The sequence below is a fragment of the Labrus bergylta genome, chromosome 17, assembly GCF_963930695.1.
Source record: "Labrus bergylta chromosome 17, fLabBer1.1, whole genome shotgun sequence".
In the NCBI taxonomy this organism is placed as follows: Eukaryota; Metazoa; Chordata; class Actinopteri; order Labriformes; family Labridae; genus Labrus; species Labrus bergylta.
The window spans coordinates 5,448,113-5,465,887 of record NC_089211.1 but is presented as its reverse complement, the minus strand read 5'-3'; the positions used below and the strand labels follow the sequence as shown (position 1 = coordinate 5,465,887).

At 41.7% G+C, this 17,775-nt stretch overlaps 1 protein-coding gene across 2 annotated transcripts; it reads right to left on the bottom strand.

The window, feature by feature from the left end:
- Nucleotides 1-314: 314 nt before the first annotated feature.
- On the bottom strand, nt 315-17,731 carry LOC109996484 (cilia- and flagella-associated protein 44). 2 transcript variants are annotated; one of them, XM_020650624.3, is made up of 35 exons: nt 17,289-17,731; nt 16,977-17,083; nt 16,642-16,795; nt 15,910-16,072; nt 15,472-15,574; nt 15,165-15,381; nt 14,776-14,890; nt 14,099-14,263; nt 13,275-13,430; nt 13,144-13,191; nt 12,804-12,903; nt 12,625-12,719; nt 12,324-12,533; nt 11,472-11,582; nt 11,225-11,377; nt 10,838-11,035; nt 9,797-9,939; nt 9,249-9,528; nt 9,004-9,059; nt 8,709-8,871; nt 8,417-8,547; nt 8,000-8,202; nt 7,775-7,919; nt 7,379-7,556; nt 6,451-6,692; nt 5,528-5,762; nt 5,207-5,410; nt 4,651-4,843; nt 4,440-4,559; nt 3,451-3,581; nt 3,234-3,350; nt 2,416-2,617; nt 2,030-2,190; nt 1,539-1,673; nt 315-723 (listed from the first exon to the last, which is right to left on the bottom strand). In XM_020650624.3, the coding sequence occupies exons 2-35, from the start codon at nt 17,044-17,046 to the stop codon at nt 502-504; spliced, it is 5,319 nt and encodes a 1,772-aa protein (XP_020506280.3). In that variant the 5' UTR covers nt 17,047-17,083; nt 17,289-17,731; the 3' UTR covers nt 315-501. The 2 variants fall into 2 exon arrangements, with proteins under 2 accessions (XP_020506280.3, XP_065821986.1); XM_065965914.1 differs by having other exon boundaries at nt 4,440-4,556.
- Nucleotides 17,732-17,775: the final 44 nt, after the last annotated feature.

The window sequence follows — 17,775 nt, the reverse complement described above, 5'->3', positions numbered from 1 at the left end:
CAAAGTCATATTTTCTCCATATTGTACATATTTAATTAATTAATCCATAAAGCTTCAACATGGGGCTCTGTAGGGATTTACTGGTTTGTGGAGCTAGCCTTAAGTAGCAACTTGAGGAACTTCAATTGTTAGCACTTCCCTTGTATTCAATATTCAACCAGAGATTGCCAGTTGGTCAAGACGTTTAATTTAAAAACAAGAAAATATACAAATCCTGATAACTCTACTTTGATTTTCTTTTCAATCATCTGAGGATAATGTGAGAGGAAACGTCATCAGGGTTAACAAGTAACACAAGGTTTTAAAATCCCAAAGCACAGCAGACGACTTTTATTAATGACTAAATCAAACCCTTTGATTGCATTTGGTATTATATTTTCAATAATCACAGCATTCAACTAAATGAATCACCGTTTTTAATCTTGAGAATAACCATTTGTAGCAGCGTGCTATCAAGTGATCTCAGTGTCTGTGTATGCTTCTTTTGACCTCTGACCTCAGTTAAACTGCCCCTGTGGTGGTGCGGTCTGTGGGGATGGGGAAGGGGTCAATAGAGGGTAGTGGGTGTTGTCCAGGGGGCAGGACGTGGCCTCCTTGATGGGACAGGAGGAAAATCTCCCTGCTGAAGGCCTCAGCCTGCTGACATTGTGTTTTCACCAAGTCCCTGAGCCATTGAATGTCCTCCTGGAGCACACGCCTCCGGTAGTCCTGGAACTGTCTGCCCTGTATGCACACAGATATATCTGTAAAGCCATGCAGGGTACATATAGACAAAACTCCACACATATACTATGTCTCAAAAATTGTGTTGGCCTCCTTCTGAGGGAGAGACCAGCGTGTGTTTACTGATCTATCTGATATCACGTTGGTCTGTTTACTGCTTTAAAAAGGAGGAAGGAGAGGATAACTGAGGGAAAAAATACTGCAGGCCATAACAGACAAATCTACTAAACAGAAGATAACACATGAGAGGAACGTGTTATTATGGGATACAGTGGTGTGATAAGTGATGCTGCTCTGATTCATGCAGACCTGTTCACTTGGTCTCACTTCACCATCAGTGGAAATGTTTCCTTGAATGTCAGTAATGAAAGCTAGGTGAACATTTTAATAAGGCCTTAGAGTGAACTATTGCTGTGAACAGAGCTCTAACTGTAGAGAGACTATTCATTTAACTGAATAAAGAAATCATTTTTAAATCAATAACCTATTTTCCATAGCTATATTATTATACATTGATTTATTAAGAAAGCAGCCGTGTAATAAGCGGGATCATTTAAAGTGAGCGGGTTGTTATCGCAGAGGAACCTCTTCACGGTGAGACTTTGAAATATTTTGTGTTTTTTTTGGATCTGACTGACAAATGTAAAAGCCTCAGTATAAGTTAAATGACTGGGGGAAGCAGAACAACAGGAAACATCAATATGTTATTTGTTTCACTAGAGCCTTTGTAGCTTTTTTCCAACCAACACTATCAAATATTTGTCTATTTTTTAATTGATGGTTGCACATTTAAGTCAATTTTAAAAAATATTTACCATTTTCTTCTGCCTTGTGTTGAGTTTATTCTCCAGTTCGTTCTTCTGGTTAAAGAGGCTCGTCATGCTGCGGAGACGGACTGTGTCACACCTGGTCACCTCCATGAGAGCCTCACGCGCCTCCTCTACCTTCACCTGAAAGCCACACACACACACACACACACACACACACACACACACACACACACACACACACACACACACACACACACACACACACACACACACACACACACACACACACACACACACACACACACACACACACACACACACACACACACACACACACACACACACACACACACACACACACACACAAATCCAGAAATGGTCAATAAGCTAACTTTTATTTACCGCCTGTTTTTAAAAGATAGTACTGGGTTTAAAGACGCTCATACAAGACAAAGACTGAGATATACATCACACACTTGCTTCAGTGCACTCAGACACACATAAAAACCCACACATACACAAAGAACTGAGCTTACATCCCACTCCTTGATTTCCTTTGCATATGCAGCTTCCTTGAGGAGTTTCTCCTGCTTTAGCTCCTCCAGGATTCTGCTCCCTGACAAAGTCTGCATTACCTCCAGATTCACCAGCTGCCCGTACTTCATCATCATCACCTGGTTGCAGTGCTCCTCCAGCTCTGTAACACAACATTCACACACACACACACACACACACGCAAACACACACACGTCAATATTTACAAGTTTGCCCCACTAACGAGGAATTTTCCTCTTTTAGGATACCTGTGACATTTTTTTTTAATTCCTTTGCTATGTTCGTTTTTTTACTCTGAATTATTTAAGTTGAATTTGTATCGTATAGATCATCAGAGTTTCATGTTGAGCTTGAAAGGAAGCCTCACCCTGAATCTTGGTGTTCATGTCCTTGCGGTCATGAAGGAGTCTGACGTGCTGCTGGCGGGTTGCACAGTTCAGATCTTTCTGTTGGCTCTTCTCCACCTGCAGCTGCTTGATTCGCTCCTGCAGCCTGTTCAGCTCCGTCCTGTCCAGAACCAGCGCTGGGCTGAGGTCAGATGGCAACGAGCCGTTAGTGAGAAACTCAATCTGGTGGAATGTGAAGGGTGGAGAGAGGGAGTGGATGGGGTGATTAAATGAGTGACTCTCTAAAGGCATGATATTTTGAAAAAAATAAGATATTTGAACGAAGCTATTGGAACCCATCAGCTGCTCTCTTAATAGGATGAGGACTTTGGTTTCAGCAGCCAGTGTTTATATAGTCAGTGGATCACTGATGCTGGATACCCAGACCAAGATTTATAGAATTCAGTGCTCATTGTTTGCAGTCCAACTAGCACATTTTGGAGATGGAAATGAGAGGAAACATGACTTATAAAAATCATTATATGAATATGCAAACAACTGTCTATACAAAACTAATCATAGGAAAAGATAGCCAATGGCTTTTAACATTGCATTATGGCCAAAGTGTTCTGCTTCATTTGCAATCAAAGCCAGCTCAAACACAGCTCGCTATTTCTGCAGGAACACGTGTAGAAAAACATTGAGGGAACAAAATGCACATCACTGTAGTAGAGCTTTATAACGTCCAAAGTGACATAGAAAAATAATGCTGTCAATTTAAATATGGCTCTTTATCAAAAGTTTAACCTAAATGTCCAATTTGTCTGTTGTAATGTCACCGTGTCCCTCGAGTGTTTACCTGGTTCAGTCTGAGAGGAACCACCATGTCCAGTTCATTCATTTTCTGCTGTTTTTCTCTGTAGACTAACTCCAAGTCTTCCTCTGCTGCCTTGCGACTGCTCTTCATAGATTTCTCCTGCAAGGCCGAGCACACAAAGACACACTCACACATGTGAGTGATAGAAGAATGCACACTAACAGAAACATGTCAGAGATAGAAAGATGAAGATCATGACCTTCTTGACGAGGGTGTCACACTCCCGCCTCAGAGCTTCTGCACTTTTCTTCTCCTCCACCACGAGTTCCTCCAGGTCCAGCCGGCGCTCCCGCAGCTGCAGAGTGTTCTCAAACAGCTCTGGCTCACAGCCTGAGAGACACACACACACAGGTTTACACTTCAAGTCAAAGTTAAAGATTATTGAACTTGGAGCATTGTGAGACACCTCTAAATGCTTCATTTCTAAACACTAGTGCCTTCAGTCTTGAGTCTTGAAAGCGTGACTAGCTCTAGAGCTTTTGAATTACATTTGTTCAACTTTAGCTCTGCATCTTTTTTTTCACCTTTTCACCACATTTCCAACCTCTACAATGAGAACCCCCTGCACAACAGGGACAAGCAAGAGAACAAATCAACATTTTTAAGCTGTTGCATTTTTGAGGACTGTAGTCCAGCAGATAGAATGACAATGTTGGACTAAAAACACATGCAGGATATTTTTCTGCCATGTTCGTTTTGTTTGACAGTCAGTTTAAACCATAGACTGTTTAAGATATGTTGACATGACCTCTTGGTTTCAAAAAATTAAAAGTAACTTAACCTGCTCTTTCTAATGGCCAGCCTACTTCACTGGTGGCAAAAATAATTTCAGTCATTCAGAAGTCCATAAGATAATGAACCCACTTCACTTGATTTATCACCTCAGTAACATTTCCAGAGATGTTTATGGTCTGAAAACAATACTTTCAAGTCTTCTTCATACCGCACAGAGTTCTTTTTGTAAGACAATACATATCCAAATCTTTCAAATATGGTCATAAATATGTACACAACAAGAAGCCAGTTGCCAAATTGTCAAAGATTGAGGCTTCAGAATGGTTATCCCTGAACCACTATGTGACTGATAAACAACCTTTGTGTAGAATCAGACTTTTTGTTCCTCAATAAGAAGTTCAGATTTCACTGTGGAAGAGAGAGAGATTGAATATGTTCCACTGTTAAACTTACCTGGAGGGCAAACACTGCTGTCCACAGCCCCTTCCTCCTCTGAGCTGCTATCATCATCGTCATCGTCAGAATCTTCATCTGAGTCTTCATCTGAGTCGTCATCACTTTCCTCCTCTTCTTCTGGGAACACATTTGGATCAGAATTGAAAGTGGATACACACATGCACATCATATTGTCATACATTCATACAGTTATGGCTCGTCCTCTCACCTTCTTCCGCTGGCTCCTTCTTCTTTACACGTTTGATTTTCTTCTTGAAGACTTTGGTGAGAAACTCTTCAAACTTGTTCTCCAGGCCCAGCGAGGCCTGGAAGGCCGAGAACAGAGCCTTCTCTCGTTCCCGCAGCCGGGCGATGTCTGCCCGCTTCAGTGCCAGCTGCTCGTTAAACTCTTCCAGCATAGACTGAAGGGAAAGAGAGGGGAGGATGGAACCAAGGATGTGAAGATTTATAAATATTGATTGTTCTTTTTGTACAAACAGCTAAACAAAGATGTAATCAAAACTCCCTTCAGGCATCACTGAGATTCACAGACAGGTTTACAAAATGTGGACGTAAGAAGGACCTCTGAGAATGCCTGTAATGAAAGTGTGTCAGTACCTTTGACCATTGAAATGTAATCAATTAATCCTTGAGCCTAACTAGACCTTTGTGACAAATTCTGAAGATTTAGAAAAAGCAGTTAGTAAGTGAGACTGAACATCAGTGTAACACTAGGCAGTAATGGATGGACGAACATGACCCAGATACATAAAACTCTGTCCCACCGTGATGTTGTTCTCCTCCTTGATGCGAGCGTTCAGTTTCTCCTGCAGGCTGTCCTCCCTCTCTTCAAACTCCTTGACTAGCAGCAGCTCCTGGTACAGTGTCAGCTGCCGGAGGTCGGCCATCTTCAGGTGCATGTCCAGACGGAGCTTCTGGTGACGCAGCAGCTGGAGCTCAGCATCAAACTGACACACTGAACTCTCCATCTGGTTGAAAAAAAACACACAAGTGATGCAAGTTATAAAGCAGCTATTTGTTTATGATTAAACATTGTATCACTAGCATTTAATTTAACACACAGTCAAAAAAAATAAACACTTGACCTCCTCCAGTAGAGAGTCCTGCTCGTGCAAAAGTCTGATCTCCTCCTCCCTCTGGAGCTCCTCTTCCAGCTCACTCAGCTCTGCTCCTTCGTCCCCTGCTGTCTCCTCTTCTTCTCCGGTTACTGAAGAAGCTGACAGGCTGGGTGTCCTTTCCTCTCCATTCTTTTCATTTTCTTCCACTTTTTCCAGCTGATCCAATAGACTTGTGGCATCGTCCTGCTCCATGGTCTGCAGCCTGTTAGAATATTTATATCATCTCTGAGACCGAGGCTTTAGATGTGAATGGCAGATAAATAAATCAGTGATTTTAATGCTTATATTTACAGTATTTAAAGTGCAGCTAACAGCACAGAGAAAGTTGTAAAAGCATCTGAACACAAAGAATCAAGGAGAAACCTTTTTAATGGGATAAAGCAATATGTTGCATCCCTCTCCAGTCTTGATGCTTTTTTGCAAACAGTTGCTTGAAACCAGCACACCTCATGAGGACTTTTCTTCTGTTGCAGCATTGTCATTTATCTCTTAAATAGGCTTTTTCTACCAAAAATAACATGTATGAAAATGAGTTGGATTTGTAGGAGGATCAAAAGCTTTGACCAAATGGTGCAAAACTTGAAATCATCACTCCTTCTTATTTTGTATTCAATTAGTTATCTAAATTGATTTTTCTACAAAGATGGGATGAAAGAAAAGTTCTGAATCTAATGTTGTGACTGCTGTTGGGAAGACTGAGTTGGACATTTTGACAGTTTTTCTGAACCACAGATGCATAGAATTTCAAATTGTTGAAATATGACTGTAACGTTCATACTGGTTCTTGAAAATCCCCAAAAGAATCATTTCACATTGAAATAGAAGAAGGTCTTTCTCTACATCAGAGACTCTAGATGAAACCTGATGATACTGAAACATGGCTACCTTACCTCTGATCCCTCAGAACACGGTATCGCTCCAGTGTGGCGTGGCTGTACTGCAGCCTCTTCTCTGGGGTTTCCTCTGGTAGGATGTAGGGGAGAGTGGGAGGAGGGCGGTGGAGATGGGCTGGCAGACGCTGATGGATCTTCTTCACCTGCTCAGCCTGAGCACGCAGCCGAGACAGGAGGCCAACCTTTGAGTCCCTCAAAGCCACGATCCGTCTGTTCATCTCAGTCTGCTTCTGACGGATCTGATGGAACGGAAACATTCATTTAATTCATCTGTGAGTCCCATTATTGCTGAATCTGTTGATCTTTTTTTAATTTGTGTAAGTATTTTCACTTCAAACTTTTTGTGATAAATGAGGATCACAAAGTCCACAGACTGTAAGATTCTTGTTGGAATGTCATACTAAGTTTTCATTTATCTAAACTGAGGTTAGAATTACATCCTCATATTAGCAAGGCTTCTACCAGAACATGTTTTGTGGCAGTTCTTGCACACACAAAAAAAGCCGAAAAGAAAAAGAAGAAAAGAAGCTAAAAAATCACTAAAACATTATAAAATGTGCTAATAAAATACAAAACAAATTAATACTATTTTGGTGGACAAATAATGGATTAATCAAACTATGGGGAATAAGAACTACATCTTTAACATTAGGTCTGACCTCTTTTCCATTTTCATAGACGCTGTTGTTTTGCACACAGTCATTGCTGTAACCAACAACTATTTTAAATGATTTAATTCTGTCATGATTTAGAGTCAGTCACATGACAATCATCTTTTGACCCCAAGGTGGAAAATCTCTTTACCTCCTATCTCCTGATGAGAAGTCAAATAAAACCTTTTTGTACTGAGTGATGATTATTGTGTGTGTGTGTGTGTGTGTGTGTGTGTGTGTGTGTGTGTGTGTGTGTGTGTGTATGTGTGTACGTTGTCTTCCAGGCCCAACAGCTCCGCTCTCTTCCTCTCAGTGTTCATCCTCAGGTGTTTGGGCACCGTGAAGTCTTTGTCTGACTTCAGCTTTAAGTCTCCGATGGTCTCTTTGGCTTTCTTGATGGCGTGCACGTCTTGCGGGTCCTCACAGTTCTCGTCTGGTTTCTCTGCATACCTGAAACACAGATAAAATATCAAAGCTTTGAAGCAGCATTGTAATAGCGACAGCAGAGGCTAACAACTATTTTTAACCTTATAAACCTCTAAACCTGGCGATGCATTTTTACATTATTTTGATTTAAAGAAACAACCAAAAATAACAGTGGCAAATTTCTTAACAATTAAAATTTTAGCCCCGATGCCCTGGATTATGTTTCTGGATCTGACACTCACAGTTTCGCCCATTCCTGCCTCCTCTTCTCGATCTTGGCTCGAGCCTGTTCAGCTTTCTCTGCAGCCTTCCGGAGCCTCTCCACCTGTCGATCTGCCAGCTTTACGCCTGCTGGGCGAGACTTGGGGGCATGCAGGATCTCCTCCTCTGGAGAACATAAACAGATTTAGGTCACTTATGTCCACTTATGTGGACAAAAGAAAGAAACAACACTAACACTTCACTACCTTCTAATATGCTGCCGCTCTTTGCAGGCTCCGCTTTGGATTTTCTGCGTCCTTGTACAGCGGTCTGTTCTTCCTCGGGCCTGCTGGCTCTGCTCTGGTGTACATGTTGGGCTGATGTCTTTGTGAGCCGGTAGGTGGAGACTCTGTGCTCGCTGCAGATGGCGACCACAGTGACCATGTTGGACTCCAGAGAGTTCCTGAACCTGAAAGCAAAATGGTAAATAGATTTGAGCTTGTGTAGCATTTCCTGGTCTTGTGATTACTAAAGCGCTTTTACACCACAGGTCACACCTACACATTCACACACTGATGGTAGAGGCTGCTGTGTGTGTGTGTGTGTGTGTGTGTGTGTGTGTGTGTGTGTGTGTGTGTGTGTGTGTGTGTGTGTGTGTGTGTGTGTGTGTGTGTATTTAGTACCAGTCTTGTAGTTTGCTGAGTGCTCTGCTGCAGCGCTCCTCCTCCCAGCTCATCTGCTTCCTGACCTCCCTCACCCGCTGAGCCTTCACCCTCTCTGCCTGCTCAGTGAACCGCCGGTCCAGCTCCAGCTCCTACACACACAAAATCACACCCACAAAATCACACCCACAAAATCACACCCACAAAATCACACCCACAAAATCACACCCAGCCGCTCAACAGAAGATATTTCATTTCAGTGAGGAGAGTGTGTGTCAATGTGTGTCTGGTTGTCTCTGTTTCCGCGCTGTACCCCAGGTTTCAGGTGAACGTGCTCCGGCAGACTCTGGTTGTTGTTCAGCAGCAGTTTAAATTCCTTCTGGAGCTCAGCGAGCTTCTTCCGCTTCACTGCGATCTTCAGCTCGGCCTCCCGACGCAGACGGTCCTTCTCCAGCTTCTGCTTAGCTGTCTCAATGCTGAACGAGAGAGAGAGGCGGGATAAAATGTATTCTTTAAAAGCTACATTTACAAGAATTAATTTTCTCAGAAAGAGAAACTGGTAACAAGAAAAATGACAGATGTACTAAAGGCAAAGACAGAGTGATCACCTGTAGGCTGCTGGGTCCTCGATGTCCTGAGCTAACAACTCATTTTCAAGACCCCTCTGTTCAAATAAAGAGTGAACCAGATATAAAATTTTAATAGATTTGGCATGTATTCCTTTATCCTTAATGTACTTACTTAATAATGCACTTATTTCATTACATACCTACTTACTTATGTACTCACTTACTTACTTTAAAAGACAAAAGAGAAATGAAAAAGAAAGAGCATAAAATACATTTCTACTGACCCTGGGTGAAGGAACCTTGGCCCTCTTTCTCTGCAGCTCTTTCTGGAGCTCCTCTGGAGGGAGAAGACTGAAGGAGAAGATGTTTCCATCATCTCCTGCTGTCAGCACAAAGCGGTCGTCATGGCTACAGCAGATGTGCCGCAGATGTCCGTACTGGTTGTCGTGGCTGCTGAGCGTCCAGTAGGCGTGCATGGAGGTGAGGGTGTGGTCGCCGGGCTGCAGGAGGTAAATCCTGATGAAGCCTGAGTGCATGCCGCAGAGCAGCAGCTGCCTGTCAGAGCTAAAAAGAAAAAAGAAAACACAACATCTTTACACAGATGAAAGTATTGTGCTTCCACACGTGATGATGTTTATCTCATTAAGAAGTGTCTTGGGTTGTGGTCCTGTGTCTCCCTCAGACAAATCTAAGCTTTTCTTGTCCAGCCATGTTTGCTTATTGCAAATATGAGATTCTGTCTTTGTTAAAATGATGCCCCCACTTTAGAGTTTACAAAGACAAGAGATCCCATGCAGTATTCTAAAAGCATTGGTGTATAAACCCTCCTTACCTGAAGGTGATGGAACAAATGGGGTCTTTATCTGCATTGTGGACTGGCCGAAAGTCAAAGGGTTCATCCTGACGCTGCTCCGGCTCCTGGTCCTGGTCCTCCGAGAACTTACAGTGATACAAGAAACCTGCGTCGAAGCCTCCCTGCAAGAGAGAGAAAAACAACAGATTCAAACTTTGAGGGAAGCATTTGTCTCTTTCTGTAACTTCTGTGATAGAGTATGATTATAAATATGATTATTTTACGTCATCTATTAAAGCGTCAACATCTCATGCTCCACAATATCCAGCTCAGCATAAGCTACGACTTCATTCACAGCATCTCTCACACAAACAACGGCACATTCACAGGCAGCTGTTGCCAAATGATGCTTCTTTTACTGCACCATCTTTTTTATTCTTCCTGTACATTTTTAACCATGAGCATGATGGGACATTATCTCAATACTAATCCATGTTTAGTCTCCTGAATATTGAGCTCAATGATAGCCTTTTTACCATTTTTTGGGGGGCCTTTATTGGAGAGATAGGACTGCAGATAGAGCTGGAAATCAGGGACAGAGAGTGGGGAAAGTCATGCGGGAAAGGAGCCACAGGTCAGATTAGAATCCGGGCCGCTTGCTTAGAGGACAATAAACTCTGTACATGGAGTGTGTGCACTAACCACTAGGCCCCCAAATATAGCTGTTTTTGTGTGTTAAATCTTATAAAATTCTAATGAGAGATTTTTAGACATAAACTCCTACTTTAAGTATTTCCAAAGTATTCTAGTGTACTAAAAAATTAAATATTACAGTCATTTGCTTACAATTGCCAAACAAGACAAAAACCATCATGATGAGTTGATTGAAGCTGTCATCTAGTTAGTATAAAATGAAATACCCAAGAGGTAATTTCAGTATCTTTGGTGATAAGAAGGTTTGGATATTCAGTTCAGGAGTAATTAAATACACTCTTCTGACTTTCATGATATATTGTGCATTGAAATGAAATACAAACTCTGTGACAGCGTGTGTCTGCAGTGTTTTGTGTGTGTTTGTACCATGGAAATCCAGAACTGTCCTGGCAGAGAGTAGAAACCACAGCAGAGAGGACTTGGAGGGTCGGGGATGTAGATAGGAGGTAACTCTTCTTCTTCCTCTAGCTCTGATTCTGGCTGCTTGGATTCCTTCAACCTCTTTTCCCTCTCTTTCCTCTTCTTCTCTTTCACTTCTTGACGTCTTGCAATTTCCTCCTCTCTCTGAAACCGAAAACACCCAAAAAACATCAAAACCCAAATCAGTTAGATACATAAATAAAATCCTTACATAAACCACCTCCAACTAACTTTAAAAGCTTTTTCAATCAAGTGTAAAGTGTCAGGAAATTAAAGAAATGGCTGTGACTATGAAACCCTTCTAACTTCTGATAAGTAAGATCTTGTTCAGACCTTGATGCGAGATTTGATGCTCCTGAACCTGAACACTTTGCTGGGCAGTTCAGGCAGCTGGAAGGTTTTGGTCGGCTTCTGTGCTTCTGGATCGGGACTCTGCACCTCGACAACATGACCGCTCTGACACAGGATGAGCAGCCTGTTTTCACTCTGTGTTTTAAAATAGTTAAGAGAAAGAGATGGATCACTAATCTCCTGTCACTTGATCATTACAGTTAATGTGAGTTGGAGGATCCATACTGACGTGGGAGTGAGGCGACCACTCCAGCGTCTGTACCGGCCCGGGAACATGGACGAAGCCGATAGGTTTGTACTTCTCCCCGACAGTGAAGAAAAACACGGTTCTGTCTGAGCTCTGTGGAAGAAGGTGGTGGTGAGAGGTCAGGCATGTAAATGAATGAAAAAAGGGAAAAGCTATATAGTCATAAAGAGTTTACAGAAACTTATTGGTTCACTTTTCACATGATAGGCTGCAGAGGAAGCTGGCACATGCAATAAATTAAGAGAAAAACAAAAGATCTGCCTGAGGAAACGTTACCCTTTTGGAATTTAATGCCAAATAGGAGCTGGAAAGTGTGCAGACCTTTTTCTGTTTTTAGGTGCCAAAAAGAAAATAAACATAAAGGGTAAAGACACAGAAATGAATTCACACACATTTTCTGGTTTTGGAACTAACTTTGAACTGCAGAGCTCAAAACACTTATTCTAATCCCAGCTCATCACATACTGACTCTTTAGAAACTGCCGGTTTTTAATCTGTTTAAAGGTTGTGTTTTAAGGTCTGTCTCTTCCGCATTATTAAACACAGCGGATGGTGTGAAGTTTGAAATCCGATCCTCTGAAGCGTGAAATCAATGAGTGATGTCCAATAAGGGGGCATGTCTATCGCTAAAAAGACTTCCTTGTTGTCTGCTCTCTTGTATCCTCGCTAATCGCTCCTCACATTCCCCTCCTCTCTTATCAATCCTCTCTCCTTGGTTCAGTAAGAAGAGCTTTGAAACAATTCCTATAACTTGAAGCCCTTTCCAGTTTCTATGAAAGCAGTTGTTTCCATGGACACAATAAGCAAACTGCAGCTTCATGGAACAATTCTTACCCCTGTGGCTAAGATTTCTCCATTTCGCTCATATGCAACAGCAGTCACAGGTGCATTATGGGGTTTGAAGGCCTGTTTGAGGCGTAGCTCGGCATCTCCTTTGACACTGCGCCCGCTGGCCAGGTGTAGCCTCTGAGGGTTGAACAGCTCCAGTAACCGGACCACCCCGTCCTCAAAGCCCGTCACCAGTAAACCTCCACTCTGGTTCACCTGGAAACAAACACCAGAGGGTCACTTTTTTTTATCTTGTAAATCCGTCTGTATGTGGTAGATTCACACATTTTGCCCGCAGCACACTTACCAAAGTTGGAGCCCAGCTGAGAGCAGTACCACCCTGATTGAAGCGGCTGGTGGTCAGTTCTTTTTTTGCCAGGAAGTCAAAAACCTTAATTGATCCTGGAGAGCAGGTACAGATAAAGAGAGAGTCATTTTTATAGTGTGTGTAGTATGTGTGCATGTGTGCAGATGTGTGTGACTCACGGTCTAGAGTGGTCGTGGCCATCAGGTGGGATTTCCTCGACACGTCCAGGCCTTGGATCGGTCCGGCTTGGAAGGAGAACAGGCACTTTGGATCTGGAGTCTGAACACATAGAACACACATCAGCTGTTATCACATTATTTATTCAACTCATCGATGAAAACATTCTTTCCTTAGTATGTTTTCCTTAAAGGAGCAATATGTAACTCTGACACCCAGTGTTTAAAATGGCTACTGCAGTCCAAATCAAAAACACTGGAGAGAGCTGTCCACCCCACCCCCTCCTCCCTAGAGCTGATGTGCACGCAGGAAAATCAAAAAGTGTCAGTGAAAGAAACTCACAGTGTATGTAAAGGAAAGATCCAGTTTCCAGATGGCTCCGTTGGAATCCTAAAAAAAAAAATAGGTGAAACTGCATCATGTATTAAGAAAGATTTTGAATGGTTTTATTAAGTGACCTTTGACCTTCTTACCTGAGCAAACCAGACGAAGGAGTCAGGCGTTGAGCTCTTCACCACAGAGGAGAGGCAGACGTTGTGTCCCACCACCATCTCATTCATGGGCTCCATCTCAAACTTGTTGCTGTGGTCGCTGCTGTCGGCAGAGTCGATGCCCTCGAAGTCCCAGACCTGCAGGAGATGGACAGCGGGGGTGTGTGAGTGTGTGTGTGTGTGTGGGGTGGGGTGGGGTGTTGGGGGGGGGAGTCATTGCCATCAAAACCAAACTTTAAAATTTAGAATCATAAATCACGCTTGCTAGATTAGCCGTCCATTACACGTGAGAAAGAAATATCTGCAAAATACTTTATTTTTTAACTAATTTTATAACAGAGCCTCTTCATATCTGAACCTGTTACAAACTCACATCAGATATATTACCTTTCAAAGAATTCAATAATTCAAGTCAATAAGTAATATATATATATATATATATATATATATATATATATTTTCTTGTGGTTTTCATCAAACTTGTAAGTGATCTTGTGTTTTTACTTTAGTTGATTTTTAATTTCTTCTTATTATTATTAAGTGTTAATGACCACCTACTTGTCAATCTCTTTGTGTGATTTGAAGTTGTAAACAGAAAACCATCTTCACTAGTAAACACTTTATAAGTCAGCCCCCTCAATTACAGTCACGACTTCAGTTTTGGACCAATGTGGATTATACAAACTTCTTCTGTTTCTGAGTGAGGAAATTAATTTATTGCCAGAAAAATGTTCTTTGCGTATGTTTCATATTTTGTCCTAATTAGAGATGACATTTTTGAGTTATGGTGACTGCAGGTATCATACCCGGACCACTCCATCAGAGCCAATCGTCATGAGCTGTCCGTCTTCCAGGGAAAACGGCTGGACCTTCCCTGCGTGGCAGTTCCTTCCCTCCTTGCGGCAGATCTCCACCTTGATGGCGTTCCCGTCCCACAGCAGCAAGTTGCCCCAGTCTGAGCCAGACACAACCTGACAGGAGCAGATGTCACATATTCTTTCTCTTCTGAGACTGTCAGAGGATTTTTTTTTTTTTTTTTTAATACCAAAATATTTTTAAGATTTGGAGTTTGAAATCACAGTCTGTTTCTGAAGAAAATAAAAACATCCCAAAGTCCAGTGACAGAAAAGTCACTTACCCTCAGTGGGCTTTGTGGTCAAATTGTTTGGTCAAAAAACGAATGGTAAAGAAATACATTTGTGAAAATGTGTAGATTTAAATCATCCTTGACACCAAATGATAAGCATATCGATGTCTATGATGTGTATTGAATCTGTTTAAGTGAGTGAAAAAGACATGATGCTGATGCACTGTTTCAAAGGTCTAATGTGACATGCCTCGACACAAAAGGAGTTTGACATTTAAAAAAAAAAGAGGGACTTGAGGATTCTTGTGATTTGAAAATAAAAACGTGGTCTTGCTTTATATATTTCTTTGTCTAACTGTGTACAAATCAAAACTGTCAGAACACTAAATCACGGACCTTCCCATCAGGTAGTTCCACGTAGCCCTCAATATCAGTCGCTGCCGTTTTCCCAAAATGTCCCATCAGCCCTTGCAGTTTAAGACCTGTGAATGTGCTCGCCATTTTCCAGAATCTTGAAGAGAGAAGGGAGAGAGGTTTTTGCATCAATTCAAAAGCATATTCCAGACAATATGTCATCTAATGATAAGACAGTTTCTTGGCCAGGGAGCTTCGATTTCCTGGCTTTTCCACTTGTTGCCAGGCAACTTGATGGTAACCACCAGACTCCAAGAAGAAACTTGTCCTGGCCAAGAAAACAGTCTGGCACATGACCTCCAATCACTGAAATCACAGCAGTGTTTTTAACAGTGTCTCAGGGCTTATGGAGGCTTCAGATCTTCTTTTACTTGATGTGATGTGATCCTGATGATGTGAGCAGTCCCGAGTTGTACGGAGAGAAGCTGACTCTGTAAACTTCCTGAGAAATGGCTTTACAGCTCAGCGTCACCTCCTCCTTCCTCCAATCCCACAGAGTCAGCATGTAGTCGGGATCACTACCCACACTGGCCAGCAGGTTCCCGTCTTGATTAAAATCCACAAAGCTGTATGCACGCTCTGTACCGCCTACAGACATGATGGATATACAATGATTATCAATAAAACAGAAAGATAAAAACTGAAAAATGACACCATTACTGGATCGGTGGTGTTTACCTCTGAGGATACGGTGTGGTTGTAAAGAGGGATATTCATAGACTATAATGTTGGGATGGTTTCCCTTCTCTGCCACGGCAAAGTACTCCTTACTGGGATGTGCCTTAACATGAACACACACAGAAACACAAACACACATGTAGAATGAAAACTGAGAAATCAGGAGTGTGTTTTTGTTTTCCCCCACACCCAAGGGACTTAAATCTTTTAAATCCCCCATCACATCCAGAGACAGGACACTTTTATTCGGTTTAGTTTTCATCCCATCAGCTCTCACACTCACAGCAATAAGAGAATAAAAAGACCTTTCCGACAAGGCTTGAGCATCAGTTGTGCAGTAATACTACCAGAGATAGTTTTCATATGAGTACAACAGTTCATATAAATCAAAGACCGACTAGGGCGTCTTAGTGGAATGCACTTTGTCAGCCATCTTACCGCGATGGAGCCGATTCCTCCTCCGCTGCAGGAGCGGAGGTATTTCTGCTCCTTGGTGGAGACGTCCAGCAGGACGAGCAGATTTCCTGCTATGAACATCAGAGTTGTGTCATCCAGCAGCTGCAGGTTGCCCCTGCGTCCACTGTCATAGCCAAAGGAGTGACTGAACGAGGGAGGAGTTAAGATTCACTGAGGTTTTTGATATTTCTTGAGATTATTTTATCAGTTCGAAGACTTCAGTTTAATATAATACATTTACATTAGGGTAGTTTAAAATCAATCAAGTGCAAGTTTAAATTATTATATCTCTATGTACCAATATCTATATTACTACTGTTATGAGTATTATGTTTTATATCATATTACACACAATATATACTCTATCACATTTTCTATTTCTACACCCTATAGTTCATAGAATTGCATAATTACCGTCTAGTACATAAACTGCTCTGAGGTTAAACTGTATGTTATTCTTTATATGAATATTTTAATTGCTTTCATACTTATACATAATAGCTGTAAAAAGAATATTGCACTGCATTTGAATATCAGATGCAGATTATTTCTTTATTATCCTCTGCTTCGAGGAAATTCTAGTTGAAAACTCTGGTAAACATATATAGTATTCATTTTTCTAATTTTTGCAATAATTAACAAAGTATTACGAGTGTGAGAATAATACTTGGTGTGTCGTATGTTTCATGAAACTAAACTGTCATAGAAGGATACGAGAGGTGCAGGAGGTTCTCTGGGATGTCAGAGTCCGGCGTGATGAACGGTCTGGAGTGAACCTCCTCACATGTGTAGGTCATGTCTGCAGAGAGCTGCTTGGTAGATCCTTCATTAGCCTCCGGCTTCACCGCTGAGTTTTCAGTATCACATTCTGTCAGAGGAGAGACATATTTGATGACAGCTTAAGTACCTAACAATTTGGCACATTTCCCCTGCTCTTTGTCTGGTGAAGAGCAGGTTTGCTCCAAAAAGTTTTAAGATGTACACATCAAGTGATTGAATGAAATGCCATCACATTTCTGTGTGAATATAATAGTAGGCCTACTGTGTACCTTCCTCCTGTGAAGCTGACTGTGTGTTCTCAGCCTGTTCACCGACTGATGCTGTCTTTCCTTCCGACATTTCTGCTGTTAAATTAGCTGCATCTCTGTCATTCTGTCTGAAAAAATAAATAAATAAATAGGAGAGTTTATTATTCAAATCAACTTTAAATAAAGTCACACCAAACTGACCTTAACTTTAAACGGGCTATGACAACAAAGCATAATACAACAGTTCCAGTTCCTCAGAAAGTCTTTCATATCAAGCTAACATTTCTCTAAACATGTGAACACTAACTTTCACTCGTGTTTATTATTTCCGACCTTTTTCATTAGGCTCTCTGTTCCCCTTGGTCCGTGTTAGTTTGGGGGCGTTACCAGGCAACAAGGAAAGTCACACCGCTGCCAAGCCTGCCGGTTATTGTAGTTCTGAGCCGTTTTCGATACATTGCAGGTTTCTTGATACTTGCTTCTTTTTTTGAAAGGGGGAATGTGACAAAATTTTATTGATGGACTTATATTATAATTCCTTGGAAAGGTTACAAAAGTAAATCATACCAAAACTAGAATATCTGCTACATCACTGTTACCACGGTGACGGCTTCTTTCCCTTTTAACAGCCACGACACTTCAAATAAAAAGCTCGCTGTTAATTACCTCATTAAATTACCATACCAGCTGTGTTTCCCTAAGAAATGTGCGGAGAATACAGTAAATATACTGAACTAACAACTGCTGACGATACAGCTCAACTGCTTTTAGGCAGAACGGACCTGTCGCAAAGCCATACATTTTTTTTACGGCAGCGAAC